This window comes from Rana temporaria, chromosome 3, assembly GCF_905171775.1.
Source record: "Rana temporaria chromosome 3, aRanTem1.1, whole genome shotgun sequence".
NCBI lineage: Eukaryota > Metazoa > Chordata > Amphibia > Anura > Ranidae > Rana > Rana temporaria.
This window is the reverse complement of record NC_053491.1, coordinates 448,925,058-448,946,300: the sequence shown is the minus strand read 5'-3', so window position 1 is coordinate 448,946,300 and position 21,243 is coordinate 448,925,058. Positions and strand designations below refer to the sequence as shown.

Genomic DNA, 21,243 nt, shown 5'->3' with positions numbered 1-21,243 from the left:
TACCACTCTTATAGATTTCTAGGTCTAGGTATTCAATCTTCTTGGTACTAAACTTCCCAGTGAACTTAAGGTGGAACCTTATGTTGTTAAGATTGCCTAGAAATTCTTGTAAGGCCTCTACTGTTCCATCCCAGAGGATGAGGAGGTCATCAATGTAACGACGGTACATCATGATCTCCTGATGGTTCCCATTGTAGATGTACTCGTCCTCCCATACATTCATCATGAGGTTGGCAACACTGGGGGCATACCGTGCCCCCATTGCCACCCCCTTGGTTTGTACATAGTACTCATTAGCGTACCAAAAATGGTTACACTCCATCGCTAGTTTCAGTCCTTCCAGTATATACTGTATCTGTTCTTGTCTGTATGTGGTCTTTTCATACAGGGCTGTGGCCACCCCAAGATACCATCCTCCTGCTCAATACTGGTGTACAGGGAGCTGACGTCTATGGTGACTAGCACCAGGTTGTCCACTCCCTCTACCTCTCTGAGTTCTTGTATCAGTTGGAGGCTATCTCTAAGGTACGATTTTCCTTGTTTGACCAGCGGTTGCAAGAAGGTGTCTAGGTACTCTCCAAGTCGTGAAAAGATGGAATTGATGCCACTAATAATTGGCCTTCCAGGTGGTTTTGTCATATTTTTGTGGACCTTTGGGGTGTAGTATATGACCGGCGTCTTTATGGAGTTGGAGATGAGGTATTCTGCCTCCTTTCCACTAAGTATTCCTATATCTTTTCCTTTTCTAACATATTTTTCAAGCTTCCTTTGGTATTTATGTTTGGGGTTGCCATTCAGTTTTAGGTAGGTGTTGGGTACTGAGAGAAGGTTCTTCATTTCTTCCTCGTAGTCACTAAGGCTTAAAATGACTAAACCCCCCCCCCTTATCCGCCGGGCGGATGACCACTTCGTGCTTATTCCCGATATCTTTAATAATTTTCCATGTACTTTTGCTCTTCCTATTGATCTTTCTCTCCAGTTTTCTGAGATCATTTTCCACCATTTTTTTGAATGCAATCACACATTGGTTCCCTGGGTTGGTAGGGTTGAAAATGGAGTTATTTTTTAAACCTGTTTGTTTATACCGTGAGTCATTTATCACGTTCTCCTCTTTATTGTTAGCAAAATATTTCTTTAAATTGATTTTCCTTAAAAAATTTTGAAAGTCAATATAGACCTCGAATTGGTCCAGGGGCTTATCAGGGGCGTATTTCAGCCCAAGGTCCAAGATTTTAATTTCCTCTGTAGTGAGGGCTACCCCGCTCAGATTAAAGATGCCCCTACCTAATGGTGTCTTGGCCTTTTGTTTCTTTCCTCCCCTACACCCTCTGGGCCGCTTTCTCTTTGTGGATGTCTCTGTGGTAATCCTCCTGGTTGTACCATCTGTCTGTTGTCCCATGTTGGGTCCCGTTGGTCCATTCGTTGTTGTCCTGTCCGTGGTTCTCGATGGTCGTCCTCTCTTCGGGTATTTCCACGGGTAGCCCCTCGGTTGCCATTCCCCCTCCAGCCTGGATTGTTGTTCATTGGTCTTCCTTGTCCACGGCCCGGGGGTCTGTTTCGGGGCCCTCCCCTGCGAAAATCCCTACTGTCTCTACCTCTCGTATAGGGAGAGGCTCCCCTACCTCTCTGTTGTTGCCCACTATGACGATTCCCTGTTGGGGGGTATCTTGATGTGTCTTCATACTCATCAGAATACTCATCAGAAAGTGATGAGTATCTGTTGTGCGTACTTGGTGTCCGTCTTCTGTTACCCAGGCTCCTAATGTCCTGGTATCTCACTTTTCTTCGTGGTCTTTGTAGGTGCCATCCCTGGTTTGCCGCCACCTGATTTCTGTCTCCCGGTGTATTCATCAGTAGTGGAAGGTTGGCGCCAGGGGTGGGGGAGTCTTCTAGGTTAAGGGATGTTGGATCCATATCACTGGCTTCCATCAAGGTTTCATCCAGATCCTCATTTGGATCTTCCATAGATGCCTGCCATTTGTATACTCTAAGTTCCTTGTAATCGATCACGTCCCTTATAAATTTCTTCTGTTTCTTTGCCTGTATGTCTCCATCATATTTCTTAATGATATCTTGGAGTTCTACCATCTTGTCTTTATAATCTTGTTGGGTTGCATAAGGTGTCAGTAAGCTCTTAATTTCAACAATACTAGACTCGATGATTTTAAGTTTAAAACGTCTTCTACTAATGATCTTATGTAGTAACTCGTTTTCACATTTATTGAAAAACGAGTACCATTCTTCCATAAGCCCTGCATTCTCGATGTTATCGTTTGGGTGTATGTCCCACCTTAATCGTCTCGGGGTGATTTTTTCTTTAATATACATCTCCAATGAGGCAATGTCCCACCACACTCGGAGTTGTTTCTCCATCGTGTGCCTAAGGGATTTCATCAGCCCCTGCATGTCCTGTCTGTTGGTGATGTCTTCCTGGCTGAAAATCCCCCCTACATCTATCTTTCTGTTGCTCATATAACCAAAGATATCCATAGCTGCACGGAAGAGTTCTCACCCTAGGTCCCCAGTTGGGACTATTGGGCTATTCCACAGTTCACCCTGGTCAGTGTGGACCACCTTTAGGCCTACACAGACGCAGGCATACACTTAGGCAGCGCCACCATTCCTATTCATCCATACATATTTACCCTGTCCCCGAGGGGATAGTCTTTTTAGGAAGGCAGCAGCCTTAGACCTCTGATATCCTAGCGCAGGTTTCTTTACATTCCCTTTTTGACAATGACATGAAGGGGAGGGGCTTAGTCATTATCACATAAAGCTCAGGCATGCAAAGGTTTGAGAAACCTGATGCAACTATCAAGGAACTAGCAGCTTTGAATAACAATATCATAAAAAAGGGAGCCCCCCCCAGGGAAATAACAACCCCCAGGATCAGTGCCAGTTTCTGAAATAACAATCTCCAGCTTTGCTGTCAGTTTCCACAATAAAAATCGCCAGCATTGGTGTCAGTAGCAACAATAATAACCCCCCACATCGGTGCAGATTTCTAGAATAAAAACTTCAGCATCTGTACCAGTGTACATAATAATGACCCTCAGCACCGGTGTCAGTTTCTGCACTAAAAACGCCCAGCATTTGGTGTCATTTTCTGCAATTATTGCCCCCAGCATAGATGGGAGGATATCAGGTTAGACACTTCCCTAGGAAGTCCCTAGGAACAGTAATGGATAATGGCCAACAGGCCCTCTTACCAGACCTGGTGAAACCGCAACAGTGATCCCTCTGGCTGGACGTTCGCTCACTCTGGGTTGCCTGGGGTGACTCTAGTCAGTAGTGTAGCATGCCTGTACCCTGGCAGCGGCTCAGTCTTTCTCCCTCTCTGGTTGTGCGGGTACAGCGGGGCTCTCTCTCTGGTAGTGTGGGTACAGCTGGGCTCTCTCTGGTGGTGCGGGTACAGTGTGACTCCCTCTCTGGTTGGTGCAGGTACAGCGTGGCTCTTTGGTTGGTGCGGGTACAGAGTGGCTCTCTGGTTGGTGCGAGAAAGAGTAACCGCTCAGATGATACCAAGGAACCTTCTCACTGAGTCCAAACCATGGGTGCCGGCAATGCAACGATATGCAAAACTGAAGAAGAAAACTAGGACAGCCGCACTCCAAAAAACGTTCCTTTAATTAAAACTGGTCACAAAAATAACATTCCACAGCAAAAGGTAGACAGAAGCTGACGTGTTTCACACTGTATCTCAGTGCTTAATCATAGCTGGTTGGTGCGGGTACAGCGTGGCTCTCTGGTTGGTGCGGGTACAGTGTGGCTCTCTGGTTGGTGCGGGTACAGCGTGGCTCTCAGGTTGGTGTGGGTACAGCGTAGCTCTCTGGTTGGTGTGGGTACAGCGTAGCTCTCTGGTTGGTGCGGGTACAGCGTGACTCTCTGGTTGGTGTGGGTACAGCGTGGCTCTCTGGTTGTGCGGGCACACCGTGGCTCTCTCTCTAGCTTCCCCCAGCATGAGCACAGTATTCTCTTTTTTCCTCTTGTAACCCCGCCCCCCCAGCAGAGTGCTTGCATGCTGGGGGCTTTAGCATGGTGTCTGTGGACACGCTGGGGCCGCCACTCTTAAGGGACTACATTTCCCATGATGCTCCCAGTCCCTAGAATCTTCTGATTGGCCCTCTGCTGTGGTCAATCATGGCGAGGAAAGCAGGAAGCAAGGCAGTGGCACGGCGAATCCAATTAGAGCCGCTCTCTCTCTCTTCTAGCTTCAGCTGACAGAGAGGGGGAGGGGGCGATTGGGGGAGATATACAGTACAGCCAGCCCGCGGCTCTCCTCTCCCTGTCACAGCAACGCTGCTCCATTTACCGGAGAACTCGGCAGCGGCACTGTGACAGGGAGAGGAGAGCGGCGGGCTGGCTGTACTGTATATCTCCCCCGATCTCCCCCCCTCCCCCTCTCTGTTAGCTGGAGCTAGAAGAGAGAGTGGCTCTAATTGGATTCTCCGTGCCGCCGCCTTGCTTCCTGCCTGCTGTTTTTCTCCCCGGGGATCATGGCACTGATTTCTAGGGGGGGCAAGCGCCCTCCCTTGCCCTATGGAGCGGACGCCCATGCTGCCAGGGGTCCTGGATCCTTATAACACAGCTCAGTGCAGTATGAAAACTCCTCCTACAATCTTTACTAGCATAGGCGTGCACACAGGGTGTGCCAGGTGTGCCCAGGCACACCCTAATCACCCTGTGCAGCACAGATTCCCCCTACTGCCCTGGCTCCCCCCTCATTCCCCCCACAGCAATTCCGGGTTCCCTACTCTCCTCTCCCTCCAGCTGTTGCTGTGGGGATGTTTTAGGATGAGTGGGGGAAGAGGCTGGTATATATGTAACTTGTCGGCCCCTTCATTTTCATCGTGAGTGATCGGTACTATGCGTTTGATCTTTAGGGTGCACACCTAGGGTCAGATTCACAGAAGAGATACGACGGCGTATCTCCTGATACACCGTCGTATCTCTTGTCGTATCTATGAGGCTGATTCATAGAATCATTTCCGCATAGATAGCCCTAAGATCCGACAGGTGTAATTGACTTACACCGTCGGATCTCAGGATGCAATACTTCGGCCGCCGCTGTGGGGATTTCGCGTCGTATTCCAGCGTCGGGTATGCAAATGAGCATTTACGGCGATCCACGAAGGTTTTCGCGTTCGTTACGTCTTCGCTAGTAATTTTTTCCCGTCGCAAAGTTAGGGCTCCTTTAACATGGCTTAATTTTACTCGAGTCATGTTAAAGTATGGCGGTCGTTCCCGGGTCGAATTTCAATTTTTTTTTGTTTTGGCGTAAGACGTCCGGGAATACGAATGGACGCTACGCACGTCGCCGTTCTAAAAAATTACGTCACTTCGCGCAAAGCACGGCGGGAATTTCAAAACGGAGCATGCACAGTACGTCCGGTGCGGGAGCGCGCCTAATTTAAATGGTACACGCCCCATTTGAATTGGGCGGGCTTGCGCCAGACGGCTTTACGTTACACCGCCGCAAGTTTACAGGTTCTTTGTGGATCGGGCACTTACACTGAAAACTTGTGGCGGTGTAACGTATAGCCGATACGTTACGCCGCCGCGATTCTACGTGAATCTGGCCCCTAATGCTTAGGCATCACTTAATTTCGAATTACTCAGTTTGTATTTTACATCATTAGAGACAGCATACTGTTATAATCTCACTGTTATAATCCCTGCCAGATAAACTTCTATAGACATAAAAGGATCAGCAAGCACAGCCTTTGTGCAGCACTAATAAAGAAGGAGCATCTACCTGTCTAATGTGTTATTATGGTTGACCCATATAGTATATTATTACAATGTATGCAATAAAAAGAGGTATTTAAAACATTAAAATAAAATTGGCATTATATAAAAATGGGGTGTACATATTACCCTGTGATGATTTACCCATCCCATATTTCTTCTTGGACCGTATTTGAGGGTTAGACGTATATTGTTTAGGGTTAAAGAGAGTATTCTACTCTCCGCACTGTGGTTTTTGTTTATTTTGTATTATGGAAAATATAACTATAAAATGGTGGATCGCACAAAGGTTAGGGAGGCTCTAAGGCCCTGTACACATGATCAGTCCAAACTGATGAAAACGGACTGAAGTTCAGTTTCATCGGTTAACCGATGAAGTTGACTGATGGTTTGATGTGCCTACACACCATCAGTTCAAAAACTGATCAAGTCCAACGTGGTGATGTAAAACACAACGACGTGCAGAGAAAAATTAAGTTCAATGCTTCAATCTTTTTATGCTAATCTAATACTGAAATTATTATTCACATTTAAATTGATGAAACCAGCCCTAGTGCTCCGGCAGTCTTTGTGCAAATCTTTTGGGAGTGTCCACAGATTCAGGATCATTGGCAAGAGGTGACTCAATTTCTTTATAGGTTGACCACCTATCCCCCCGAAAGTCAGTATTTGTCTCCTTGGACTGGTGGATTCACTAGCGTTTGCTAGACTGACACATAATCTACTGGTTATTTACCTATTTTATCCCAAGAAGGTTAAAGGAACTCAAATGGAAGTCAGCTAGGCCCCCAACCTTGTCCCCCTGTATGCAATTTGTTAATTATGTGGTATCCCTCTACAAAGCAACATATTTATGCCGAGGATGTCCCAATATATGACAAGGTTTGGCACCTGTGGACTTCCTGAGTATCTACTTGGATTTGTGGTGAACTGAGGTCTATGCTTGAGAAGCATGGGCAGTAGCACAGGTTGGATACTAGTGTAATAGCATTTGAAAACTGTTATTCTTGTAATATCACGTTTTGATGAACAGGAGGGAGAATGTTTCTTCAGGTAATGTTAATCCTTGCCATACTCCTAACTGAGGTGGATCTGAGCAAAGTGTGTTTAGAGTTATAAGATAAGTCGTGAGTTGTACTCTGTTATGCACATGGTTATGTGCAATTGTTAGCTGGTGTAAGTCCGAATAGCTATGTTTTGTACCTAAAACATATAATTTATAATAAAGAGAGTTGTCAAAAAAAATGATGAAACTAAGGCAGGAATGATTTGTACAGATACACTTTTTATTTTTTAGACACATTTTAAATACATCTACAGAATTTAAACATCTTTTTTTTATATATTTGCAACTTAGTCATCCCCTTAAGCTTTATTAAGCAAAACCAAGTATTTTCATGGCATTCTCAACATTCTGTGTGTAACGTAAAATGTGATATATTAACCGCTTTCTGACCAAATAACACAGATATACGGCAGCAAGGCAGCTCTTCTGGATCCCGTACTAGGCACTTGATCCAGCTTTTTTGGGTAGGGGGTGTGCACACTCTGCTGTGATTAGACACAGCAGATGCCGATCAGCGGGTGTCGGCCAATGGATGACCACCGGCACCCGCCAATCATCTGGAAGACACAAAGGACAAAACTCTGTCAATGTAAACAAGGCAGAGTTTTGTCCTGGCAGTGGGGAAATTATGGATTTTTCTTTCCCTGCAAAAAAAAAGAATAAAATCCATAATTTCCCTTAGTAAAATCGGCACACAGTTTATACCACAACACTGGCTAGGCATACATTTAACACTGATCACTTTATTAGTGTCACTGGTTCTCAAAAAGTTTCAGTGTCAGAATGTCCGCCGAAAAGTCGCTGATCACCAGCATTACTAGTAGAAAGAAAATTAAAATGAGAATTCCGGTATATATCTCAAAGTTTGTAGATGCTATAACTGTTGCGCAAATCAATCGATATACACTTATTGGGAATTTTTACCAAAAATATATAGCAGAATATATATTGGTCTAAATATATGAATACATTTTACTTTTATTTTTATGGATGTGTTTTATAGCAGAAAGTACAAATATTGTCAGTCTTTTTTTGTTTATAGCACAAATAATAAAAAAAATGCAATGGTGCAATTAGTACACAAATGCCTTGGTTCAAAACCCGCGCATGCTCAGAATCAAGTCGACGCATGCTTGGAAGCATTGAAATTCGTTTTTTCAGCACGTCGTGTGTTTTACGTCACCGCGATCTGACCCGATCGTTTTTTTAAATGATGGTGTGTACGCCATCAGGCCATCAGTCTTCTTCAGCGGTGAACCGATGAAAACGGTCCGTCGGACCATTCTCATCGGATGGATCGACCGTGTGTACGCGGCCTAAGGGGTTAGTTTACAAATCCACTTTGCACTACAAGTGCACTTGGAAGTGCAGTTGCTGTAGATCTGAGTGGAAGATCTGAAATGAGGGCAAAGCTCTGTTGATTTTATCATCCAATCATGTACAAGCAAAAAGGCTGTTTTTTATTTTCCTTGTATGCCCTCCTCAAATCTACAGTGATTGCACTTACCATAGGAGTTGATTTACTAAAGACAAATCCACTGTGCACTACAAGTACACTTGGAAGTGCAGTCACTAAAGAACTGAGGGGACATGCAAGGAAAATAAAAAACAGCATTTTTGCTTGGATTAGATGATAGAAAACAACAGAGTTTCCCATCATTTCAGATATACAGCAACTGCACTTCCAAATACACTTGCAGTGCACAGTAGATTTGCCTTAGTAAGTCAACCCTATGGTGTCGTTTCTCTCTGGTGCTCCATTCCTCTCTTATCAGCATGAGTCCCTTCTGACAAGTTCTTCTACACATAACATAACATGAGCTAAAAATTTGTGTCGGGGAGGTTAGAGTGAGTTTAACATTGATTTTGTCTATTCAGACTACAGCTCGGCATTTTCCTTTGTTCCTCTGCCTATGTGGAGGAGGGGTATCCCTTTTCACCAATCAGCTCTCACACGGTGTAATCCCCACCCACCCCTATGCGCTGCTGAAATTGGAGAATTTTTAACAAGATCTGCACTTTCCCAAGAGAGTAGAAAGCTGATGACAGCAAATATACAAGTAATACTTATGTACTTTAGGATTATTTGTTTCATCTCTGTATATCTTCTGAGGTTATTCACGTTAAGGGGGGGGGTAAATCTTCCGGAGATCAAGTGGTTAAAAATGTTTTATGCTTGTACATGTGCATTAGAATAATATGATTTTAATTAATACAACATTAAGAAGTCAGTTATAGCTTTGAAATTATGAGTCAGTAACATGAGTCCTGTATGGATCAGTACTTGTTTCTTATAGTCTAGATCAGTGTTTCTCAACTCCAGTCCTCGGGGCGCACCAACAGGTCTTGTTTTCAGGCTTTCCATTATTGTGCACAGGTGATTTTATCAGTTTCACTGCCTTAGTAATTACCACAGCAGTTTGATCTGAGGGAAATCCTGAAAACATGACCTGTTGGTGCGCCCCGAGGACTGGAGTTGAGAAACACTGGTCTAGATTGCTCTATATATCGCTCCCCACCAAAAAAAACTTTTGATGTGATTGTAGATTTGGATATGTCTTCTCTCCTGTGTGAATTTTCTAGTGTTGAGTAATGCCCCGTACACACCATCACTTTATGTGATGAAAAAAAACGACACTTTCTGTGAAGTAAAAAATGACGTTTTTGAAACTTCAATTTTCAAAGACGAAGTTGCCTACACACCATCGTTTTTCTCACAATGTTCTTGCAAAGTGAGGTTACGTTCCACCACGTTTTACCATTGAAGTAGCTTCTGGGCATGCGTGGATGAAAAAACGTCTTACAAAACAACGTTTTTTGCTACACACGGTCAATTTCTGTGAAGTAAAAAGTGCACTTTTGAAAAACGACACATAAAATTGAAGCATGCTTCAATTTTTTTTGGTCGTTTTTTACAAGACATAAAACGACGTTTTCCCCCACACACAGTCAATTAAAGTGACGTTTTTAAAAACGTCATTTTTTTTCATCACATAAAGTGATGGTGTGTACGCGGCATAAGATGTTCCCTTTGTATAAATAATTTGTCACAGTTTGAAGATGTAAATGGCCTTTTCTCCCATGTGAATCCTCTGGTATATAGTAACATTAGAACTATGTAAGAAGCACTTTCTATAATCTGATCATTGAAATGATTTCTCTCTTGTGTGAATCCTTTTATGTGTATTAAGAATAGAACCTTGTGAGAAGCACTTGCCACATTCTGAGCATTTAAATGGTTTTTCTCCTGTGTGAATTCTCTGGTGTATGGTAAGACTAGAACCTTCTGAGAAGCACTTACCACATTCCAAACATTTAAATGGTTTCTCTCCTGTGTGAATCCTCTTATGCACATTAAGATTAGAACCTACTGAGAAGCACTTTCCACATTCTATACATTTAAATGGTTTCTCTCCGGTGTGAATCCTTTTATGAACATTAAAATGAGATTTAACTGAAAAGCACTTGCCACATTCTGAACATTTAAATGTTTTTTCTCCAGTGTGAATTCTCTGGTGTGTAACAAGATTTGACTTTAAAGAGAAGCACTTGCCACATTCTGAACATTTAAATGGTTTCTCTCCTGTGTGAATCTTCTGGTGTTGAGTAAGATTACCATGTTCTGAGAAGCACTTTCCACATTCTGAACATTTAAATGGTTTCTCTCCTGTGTGAATTCTCAGGTGTTGAGTAAGATCAGAACTATGTGAGAAGCACTTGCCACATTCTGAACATTTAAATGGTTTCTCTCCTGTGTGAATTCTCAGGTGTTTAGCAAGATAATTACTTTGTAAAAAGGACTTGTCACATTCTGAACATTTATATGGCCTCTCTCCAGTGTGAATTCTCAGATGAACATTGAGATTGGATTTAGAAGTAAATATCTTCTGGCACTCAGAGCACGGATACACATTTTCTCTGCTTTGGCTCATCTTGTGTTAATGTCAATCAGTTTAGTTGTGATTTTTTTTCCAACGATAGATGTTCAATTTACAGCTGAGCTTAGTAATTTGCCTATATGAAAAATAAAAAAAGATGTTTACACAGATGTTATTATTACCAAGAGACTGAGAAGTACAGCTATAAAACTTTACTGATTTTTAGATTAATAATTTAGCGTGCACACTATAGTCCAAAATCCATTCCAGATCCTTCAACAAAAAAAAACGATGTGTTGATCATCCCAAAATATATACCAAACCCTCATATATACATGCATCCTGGTTTAACAGGAAAGGGGGGTACAAGTTTGCACCCCCTCCTGAACCTTCTTCCCTCCAGAGGGCTGAAAAATCTTCAGAATTTTTAGAATTGACTTTAGTGACATTGAGGTTCAATATCTCTCAAGTCCAGAACATTTTGGCCTTTTAGGCCTATGTGACTCATCTTGTGTTAATGACAATAAGTTTAGCTGTGATTTATTCAACAATAGGTGTTTGGTTTACAACTGAGCTTAGTAATTTACCTATATGAGAAATAAAAATAGATGTTTTAACAGATTTGTAATATCACCAACAGACTGAGATGTATACAACATTACAGATTTTTAGATTAATAAGTAAAAGTGTACACTATAGTTTATCATTATGGTGACCATAGCGGGATGTTATTTATAATAACGACTAGTCATGATGAGTTCTTATGATCCTATTGTCATTAAATCATAAAAGTTAATTTTTTATTCAAAGTATAACTAAAAGCAAAGCTTTATTTTGTTTGTTTTATAGTAAAGATGGATGGGAAAACTGTTTTAGTGCAGTCTGTTCACCTGTTAGGGAAATTCACATTCTCTATTTGTCCTGTTTACCATTATCATTGAAAGTGAAAGTAAAAGGAACCCACATTTTGGACTGTCCCTTGAAAAGTAATGGAGGGGACATTTTCAAATGGGGACCTGTGGACACCCAAGGAATTCACATAATTAGCAGGGATGTTCTTTAACTTCCTACTTGGCTATGGAACAAAAAGTGAAGGTAAATCTCCCCGATTGGACAAACATGGCAAAAAAACATACAGGGGTTATAACCCTCCCATCCACCAAGTCAACAGGTTTTCAGTTACCTTTATATGTTACAGTGCTACAGTAAAAAAACTGGGGGACTGATCTGTAAACTTCCAGTTATGTCTAAAGCTGAGTATATTCACTTAGGTTTTTTTGTTCATCTTGTGGGTAAAATGAAAAAAGAATGAATAGATTCTCCCTTCCACATAAGCGAGGTGAATGGAGGAATCTGCGTCACTGCAACATTGTATTCTGACAGTGGGGCTCTGCACTGTGAGAATACACTAATCAGCACCTGCAGCCACTGATCACCAAAAGTTTTCCAGCTTGGCCGTTCAACAAAAGTTAATGGGCACAATTCATTAAACAATATTTTGCCACATCCGAGAATGCAGTAAAATAGTGCACAGTGATTTAAAAAAACTGTGTAATTCACAAAGAAACTCTCCTTAAAATCATGTGTTATATTTCCGAATTCTGCCTCAGATACCGCATGAAACCGTACGGTAAGTTATCGCAAGGATCTCAATTGTGCAGGTGTAAAAGTGTAAGGCAGCCAACAATTTAATAATGGCTGGTATGGCATGGCTGCTCTGGGTTGAGGGCTCAAGGTACCCTATGAGATGGGTATACATCGCCATAATTAGTATCTTGAATAAGCGGAACTTCATCAGGGTATCAGCATCCATGAATTTATCCAGAGATTTCCTAGAAAAGGACCACTCGAGATCTTCTCCTCTTCCTTTTCTGCATTACTTTGAATTCCAGAAGATTGGATTCAAAGGGCTCCATCCTCTGTGCTTTGAAATCTCCAAGCCTCCAGAGACAACTCCTGAGTAGAATCTAGCTGATACCTACTCCAGCGTGTACTTTCCTGCCTATTTTTTTAAATGAATCACTTACCTCTAACCCAGGATCTGACCATTATCATAGTTATCGCAAGCTTGAACCAGTACTTATTACTTTTATGCAGTATCTAACAAACAGTTTTAGTGTTTGCACTAAATACCGCATACGAACAATAGTGAATTGACATTTTCATTATCACATGCGTTAAGTGGTCAGGTGACCAGTATAATGCATGCGATAACCTTTAGTGAATTGTGCCCAATATGTCAATTGACTTCTGTTGAACAGGAAGGGCTTCACACACCCATCAAAATTTGACGTCTCTCTGCTGAACTGACCAAATTTTGATCTGTGCGCACCCACCTTAACAAAGGCCTGCTGAGAAAATGGAAGTTAGATAAGCTGCTGTAAACTAAAGCCTCGTACACACGCTTTTATTTTCGGATGACCGAACGTCCATTTTTTGTGGCATGCTAGGCTCATGTCGGAAGTGAAGAGATTACTCACAATACGAAAATTTTCGTATAACAAAATACAACTTCAGAAGTGACGTAATGTGTTGAATAGTTTTGTATGTGTTCTTTTGTTTCTAAGCATGCGTAGTCATGCTCTTATGATTTTCTTTGTACGAAAAGCGCACTAATGAAACAAAAATTGGATGTTGAGTTCACATCGACAAAATTTTTATAGTAGGTATATACAGCTTTTGTCTGAGGAAAAAGTGAAATTGGCTGTTGAAAGCACCATACTAACGATCTGAAAATCAGCAGGCCGCTCGTCGTACTAATTTTTCTATCCGATTTTCATATCGTGTGTACGGTCTTTAGTCACTGACTAATATATAGATTAAAGCGGAGTTCCATCCAAAATTGGAACTTCCGCTTAACCCACTCCTCACCCCCTTACATGCCACATTTGGCATGTAATTTTTTGGGGGGGCAGTGGGGGCTTCAGGAGGAGTGGGACTTCCTGTCCCACTTCCTCCTTCAGCCAAGGGGCTGGTAAGGCGAATAGCTTAATCGCCTTACTGCAGCACCTCCCTGTAGGCGATCGCCTGGGACACATGACAGGTCCCATGCGATCACCTGTCCAATGAGAGAGCATAGCGCCGCTCGCACATGCGCAGTGGGTGCCCGACCGTGAAGCCGAAAGCTGTCACAGCCAGGTGCCCACACTTAGGATGAAGACGCCGGCCGGGGAGGGGGGGAGGAGCGGAGCCCTGGCCGGCGCATCGCTGGAACGTGGAGCAGGTGAGTGTGTGTTTATTAAAAGCCAGCAGCTACACTTTTTGTAGCTGCTGACTTTTAATAAACACAAAAAATGCCTGGAACACCCCTTTAAATTAGGTACAAGTGAATTGATGATATAGGTTATAGAGTGGACTTGATGGACTTTTTTTCAACCTCACCTACTATGTACTGTACTGTACTATGTAATGAGGCTGATTTGCTAAAGTAGTTGAGAGTTTTCACTTAAAAATGTATGTGAATATTCACTTCAAATATTCCAACAAATATAAAACAAATTTATGCCCTTTATGAATATCTAATCAAGTGCCGATAAGTAAACATGAGTTTTCTTTTTAAATGATTGGATAATTGAAGTGAATATTCATTCAATTTATAGAGTAGAGATTCTCAGCTTCTTTAGCATATACCAGTAAGCCTTTAGCCCTTCGCAACTAAGCCTAAATATCTTTTTACACATATTTTTAATCATAGAGAGTTAATCAGAGTAGATATTAGAAAAACATGTATATCTAATCACAGCACGTAAAATGCTCTCGATAGAAAAACATCTTTGTATCTAATTTTTTCCTCACTTTCATTCAGATTAAAGTGTATCTAAAATCCAAATTGTATATGTTGCTACTAACAAGTCTTTCATGTAATTCTTGCATTCATTTTTTCCAGGCTATATTTTTTCCTTTTTTACTTTGTGATATATATTTTGATATACTTTGAACGTTGCAACTATCCTTTGTTTTCATTGATCATCCCAGTCATTAGCATTTTAATACTCGGAGGGGATATACAGTATTGGGAAGGATCCTTAAACTAAACAGTATGATAATTAGCTCAATAGATACCAAAAACAACTTAAACAAGGATGTCATTGTGAATGGAAATGCTTAGAAACGTTTTGGTCTTTTCCAAAGATTATTGTTTTATCTGAACACTTGTACATAAAATTTGTATGGCTTCTTAAAAAACATTGAGATATAGGACCCATCCTGTACCCAATTAAGTTGTCCTATGTGAAATTTGGAGAAAGAATAGATTTAGTATGGTGACATATGGAGAAAAACTTTTGATGAAAAAACAAAGACCTTACTATTGCAAACCTTCAATTGCTTCAATTCAAATATTCCAACAAGTATAAAACAAATTCATAACAATTCTGAATATCTAATCAAGTGCCGATGAAAGAGGTAAACGTGAATTTTCTTTTTAAATGATTGAATAATTTAAGTGAATATTGATGTAATTTATAAAGGAAAGATTCTCAGCTCCTTTAGAAAATAAGCCAAAGCCCCATACACATGATTAGATTTTCGGCAGATTTTTGTCTTCAGATTTACCAAAACCATGTAGTGCAAGGTCCTCCCTGATTGCATACAAATTAAAACTCTTAAGGTTTGACCTCATAATATATGGTTTTGGTAAATCTGAAGACAAAAATCTGCTGAAAATCTAATAGTGTGTATGGGGTCTAAGGCTCCGTGCACACTAGCATTTTTGTAAGCTACTAGAAGCTAAATACAGGGTGGGCCATTTATATGGATACACCTTAATAAAAATGGGAATGGTTGGTGATATTAACTTCCTGTTTGTGGCACATTAGTATATGTGAGGGGGGAAACTTTTCAAGATGGGTGGTGACCATGGCACATCAGTGTCTGTCCTAGCTTCATTCAGCAAGAGCCTACAGCGTAGCACTTGCCACATGTCACTGGAGAGCACATTGAACACATTTTATAAGTGGTCAGAAACTTGTAAATAACTCATGAAAGACTAAAGTTATGTTAAAACCAAGCACACCATTGTTTGATGTGTCACATGACCCTCTTCCTATTGAAAAAACAAAAGTTGGATTCAAAATGGCTGACTTCAAAATGGCCGCCATGGTCACCACCCATCTTGAAAAGTTTCCCCCCTCTCATATACTAATGTGCCACAAACAGGAAGTTAATATCACCAACCATTCCCATTTTATTAAGGTGTATCCATATAAATGGCCCACCCTATAGTGTTTTCCTATGTGTCCATGCACACTACTTTAGGCTATTAGCATTTTTTGAGCTTCAGCTTCTAGGAGCAGGAAAAAAATGTTTTTGTAGAGTTTCTTGGAGCGTTTTCCAGCAGAAATGCTCCTAACTGCTTCTACAAGCTCCTAACTGCTTCTAAAAGCTAGTAAAATGCCACTAAGTTTCCATGCACACTGGGCTTAAAAAAATTCTGTTCTCTTGGCAGTAAAATCGCTCATATAGAGCTTTTTTGTACAAAGTTTAGATGAGTTTTGGAGAGTTTTATTTTTTTTCTGCCAGTACCATATATACTCAAGTATAAGCTGAGTTATTCGGCACATTTTTTGTGCTGAAAATGCCCCCTTGGCTTATACTCGAGTCACCTTTTTGCACCTGATCTCCCAGATTTTGGGGACCTGGTAAAGGCCGGTCAAACGTCCTCTGGACCCCAATCATCGCACACATGTAGCCCAACTCTTCCTCTACAAGCGTGCAAAGTTTTTTGTCTAGGGGACCTACGGCTGGGGAGCACCGATTTTTCAAAGCTGGGCACCCCTTCCATAGACTCTCATGTTAAACGTCAGTCTAGTCATGGACACAGTGAGGCATGGGCATAGTGAGGCATGAACACAGTGAGGCATGGACACAGTGAGGCATGGGCACAGTGAGGCATGGGCACAGTGAGGCATGGACACATAGAGGCATGCAAATGGAAACAGTGAGGCAAAGTGAGGCACATTGAGACATGCAGATGGACACCCTAGGCTTATACTAGAGTCAATAAGTTTTCCCAGTTTTTTGTGGTAAAATTAGGTGCCTCGGCTTATATTTGGGTCGGCTTATACTCGAGTATATACGATAAGCTCCAATCAGAAACATGAACCAAAAGGTTTTTTTGTTGCTGCCTCTCAGGCTCCATGCACACAGGGCTTTAAAAATGCCTGTTCTCTCTGGAGTAAAAAGCGCTCATATAGAGCATTTTTTGAACAAAGTTTAGACGACTTTAGTGGAGTTTTACATTTTTTCTGCCTCCAAGCTCTAATCAGAAATGCGAATGAGAAGGTTTTTTTTTTTGCCTCTAAACATTAAACTCAAAATATGCCTCTTAATGTCCTAATGTGCATGGGCACATAGGATAACATTGAGCTGCTTCTACATGCAAAACACAAAACTCCTGTAGAAGCAGCATTTTTTAAAACCAGTTTGCATAAACAGCTTTTTTTAGCTTTTTTCAAAAAAATAATCTTTATGTACAGCAAAAATACTAATGCTCCTAACGTCTCCTAAAAGCTTCTAAATGCTACTAAAAGCTACTAAAATGCTACTAGAAGCTGGAACAAAAATGTTATTATCAGCATTTTTTATCCAGTATTTTTCTGGCATTTTTCTAGCTTATAGTGTGCATGGAGCCTAAATGTTTTTCACACATAATTTGTAATCTTAGAGAGTTAATCAGAGTAGATATTAGAAAAACATATATATCTCATTACATCATGACTACAGTATACTTGTTATGGCCAAAACTGTTTCCCAGAAGAATTCTATTTTGTGAGAGACAAACTAAATAATAAAAAAGCATCATTTTATCTATAATTTCTGTTTCACTTTCATTCAGATTAAAATGTATCTAAACCCCAAATTGTATATGTTGCTGCTAACAAATCTTTCATGTAATTCTTGCATTCATTTTTTCCAGGCTATTTTTTTATGTGAATTGTAGTTCCTGAACAACTGGGGGGCCATAGTTTTGAGACCTCATCCTAGATTATATACTTTAGGACTATTGCACACATTCCCCTCTGCTCATCTCTATAATACATGCATTATAAGAGCAATAATGGAAAATGTAAAAACAAAAACAAAACAAATATTTTGCTAGACAGAATATATTATAATAATCCCCAAAAATCTAGAAAAAGAAACCTAGTGATACCTATATATACACCAGATCAGTACATGAGAATAAAACTCCTCAGCAAGGCCACAGAGAGCAATAAAAAGTCACACAGACTTTCATCCTACCTCCTCTATTAAAAAATGTAAATCTCCAGAGATACATCTTGAACACTAAATATCAAAACAATAACCAAATTCAAATGCAAATGATGAACAAGGGTAATGTACACAATTAGTGCAACATTTGCTTGAAAATAAAATAAGTCTGTAACACATTCAAGCTGAAATACATTTGTCAAAGTTACAAGACATGTGAACGAGTAAATTAATTGCACCATCAAACAATGTATAGATACCTGGAATAGTGTAGTATAGTTAGAGATATCTCAGCAGCTCCCTCTTCTCCTGACCAGTCTGTAATACTAGTAAGTCACTGAGCTCTACCTCATCTTATATACAGTTTGCCACCACTCACCAACATGAAGTGATATTAGATTTGCTATTTGCTAGAAAGGTTAATTTACCTAACTAAAGGCATGTTTATTACTTCTTATTGAACAGTGCAACTATACTTTGCTTTCATTGATCATCCCAGTCATTAGCATTTCAATACTGGGAGGGGGGATAAACAGTATCAGGAAGGATCCTTAAACTAAACAGTATGATAATTGGCTCAATAGATAACAACAACAAATAAAACAACGATTTCATTATTACTTGAAATGCTTAACACATACTTTCTGGTCTTTTCCAAAGATAGCTCATTGTTCTATCTGAACACTTTGACATACAATAAGTATATTTTACATAACATAGATATGACTTCTTGAAGTAAATAAAAACATTCAGATATACTGTAGGACCCATCCTGACCCCTATTCAGTTGCCCTATGTGAAATGTGGAGAAAGAATAGATTTAGTATGGTAACACATGGAGAAAAACCTTTGTTGAAAACAACACAGAGATTACTATTGCAAACCTGAAGAATCACTTGTCTGGTCATTTTGCTAACCCTCTGGATTAAGTCACTTACGTATAATATATAACCTATCATAAAAAATCTGAATTTCCTAATCTGTATATCTGCTGATTTTTTTTATATACAGTGAATTATTTAAATATTTTCTTAACCACTAGCCGACCACCCAACGTTGTTACATGTCAGCTATTTGAAGAAGAATATTGTTGTTATGGCAGCACTAAGCTGCCATAACCCGGTATCCTCTTCTTCAGCAGGCGGTCGGCTTTCAGATAAAAGTGGTCTCTGCAGCGGATTCGTTGCAAGAACACTTTTATCTGTGGGGGAGAGGGGTCCCCACCCGCCGTGGTTCGGTGGTCTCTGTCGCTTACAAGACCTGTCGGTAGCAACAAAGCCAATAGCATCCTTCCCCCGTTTGGCTGGCTGCCAAATAATGGGAAGATGGCCCCCACTCTGCTCCTTTTTTCTATTACAAGGGATGCGCAATTTTGAAGTCTGACATGTTGGGCATCAATTTACTCTGCGTAACATTATCTTTCACAATATAAAAAAAATTGGGCTAATTTTACTGCTGGCTTATTTTTTTATTTAAAAAAGTGTATTTTTCCCCCCAAAATGTGCGCTTGTAAGACCACTGCACAAATACGGTGTGACAGAAAGTATTGCAACAATCATCATTTTATTCTCTAGGGTGTTAGAAAAAAATATTTATATATAATGTTTGGGGTTTCTAAGTAATTTTCTAGTGAACAAAACTGATTTTAACTTGTAAACACCAAGTCTTAAAAATAGGCCCAGTCCTTAAAGGGGTTGTGAACTCTGCTTTTTTATTTTTTTTAAATAGCAAACATGTCATACTTACCTCCACTGTGCAGTTTGTTTTGCACAGAGTGGCCCCGATCATCCTCTTCTGGGGTTCTCCAGTGGCGCTGGTAGCTCCTCCCCGCATCGAGTGTCCACCTCGGGAGAAACGCTCCCCTTGGTGAACCCCCATGCAGACATGCTCCCGAGTCCTGCTTCTGCGTGTTTTCACACAGATAACGTGACTCGGCCCCACCTCCTTGCGCAAGTGTCATTGGATTTGATTGACAGCAGCGGGAGCCAATGTCTGCGCTGCTATCAATTTACCCAATCAAGAGCCAGGACCTCATGCAGAGAGGGAAAGCGTGCTTCCGCCGAGAGAATGAAAGGGCTCAGGTAAGTAAAACGTGGGGCTGGGGGGCCTGTCACTGCCAGAAGTTTTTTATTCTTAATGCATACGATGCATTAAGGTGAAAAACCACATGGGTTTACAACCACTTTAAGTGGTTAAAACAAAAAAAAACACTTAATATCCCCCAAAGTGCATCTGTGCAAAAAAGTCCAAAAAATTCCAAAACCCAAATCCCAGTTCTCAATCAAAAGGCTGAGACAGCGTGATCCAACACTTCTTAGATTCAGGTGGCCAATGTGCTCCTTTCATCAGAAAAGTTCTAAAGTGACTCACCAACAGTTGTGGCTGGTAAAATTATAATCCAGCAATTACACAGAATTAAATATTTGGATTATTTCTACTCTGTGGACTCCAACTTATCAGCCTGTTAGTATCTCCTCCAACCCATGTGGATGATATGTTTCCAAGTCTGCAATAGCGTGATGTTGTATCTCTCTCCACTCTACTGATTTCAATCTCTCCACCTGTCAGTATTTCACCCACAATGAACCACCGACAATTAAGGGGAAGAAGAAAGAAAAACTTACAAAGCGTAATCTTGTTTTACAACTTGTAACATTTATTAAAAACTGTTGAAAATACACTCACATTTCCTAAGGCTACTTTCACACTGAGGCACTTTACAAGCGTTTAAGCGCTAAAAATAGCTCCTGCAAAGCGACTCTTCTGTCTCTCCAGTGTGAAAATCCGAATGCTTTCACACTGGAGTGGTGCACTTGCGGGGCGTTAAAAAACAATCCTGCAAGCAGTATCTTTGGGGCGCTTTAGGAGCACCCCAAAGATACTAGCCAGCGGCCAAAAAGCATTGCTAAAATGACAGTAATGCTGCCTGTAAGGTTCGGTTCTGGTTCCGTTGCCTAGGCTGGACCTTGGACAGGTGGATTGGTATAACCCCCTCACCGGTCGGTCAATTGAAACACAGACACCATATGCTGTATTAAGAATTGCAACTTGCTATATTTGTTACAGAGTTTTATACACACACACAGATACAGAAGTTCCCTCCTCTTTACATGTTCAGAGAAAAGGGGAACAAGTTCACAAGTTTCAGTCTTACAAATTTCAGAGAATTTGAGGAACACTTGTTAAGCTTCAGAGAATTTGCGGAACACGTTACTTGCATACAGAATGCCTGCGCCGGAACTAGCCGTTTAACACATAATCTATTTGTATCTATGACAAAACCGCAAAACTTAAATGATAGAATAAAAGCAAAAAAATAAAAGTACATATTGCAATGTC

General features: G+C 40.8%; 1 protein-coding gene across 3 annotated transcripts in view; it reads right to left on the bottom strand.

Annotated features, from left to right (window-relative positions):
- Positions 1-21,243, bottom strand: part of LOC120933403 (zinc finger protein 665-like) — a 62,862-nt gene that overhangs the window by 20,649 nt on the left and 20,970 nt on the right. Inside the window, exons 1-2 of one of the 3 annotated variants that reach the window (XM_040346613.1) lie at positions 10,026-11,290; positions 3,693-3,706 (exon numbers count right to left, since the gene is read on the bottom strand). In XM_040346613.1, coding sequence (XP_040202547.1) covers positions 3,693-3,706; positions 10,026-10,746 — 735 coding nt within the window. In that variant the 5' untranslated portion in view covers positions 10,747-11,290. Of the gene's footprint in view, positions 1-3,692; positions 3,707-9,848; positions 11,291-21,243 lie in introns of those variants that run through there. The other 2 variants (XM_040346614.1, XM_040346611.1) reach the window with 2 other exon arrangements.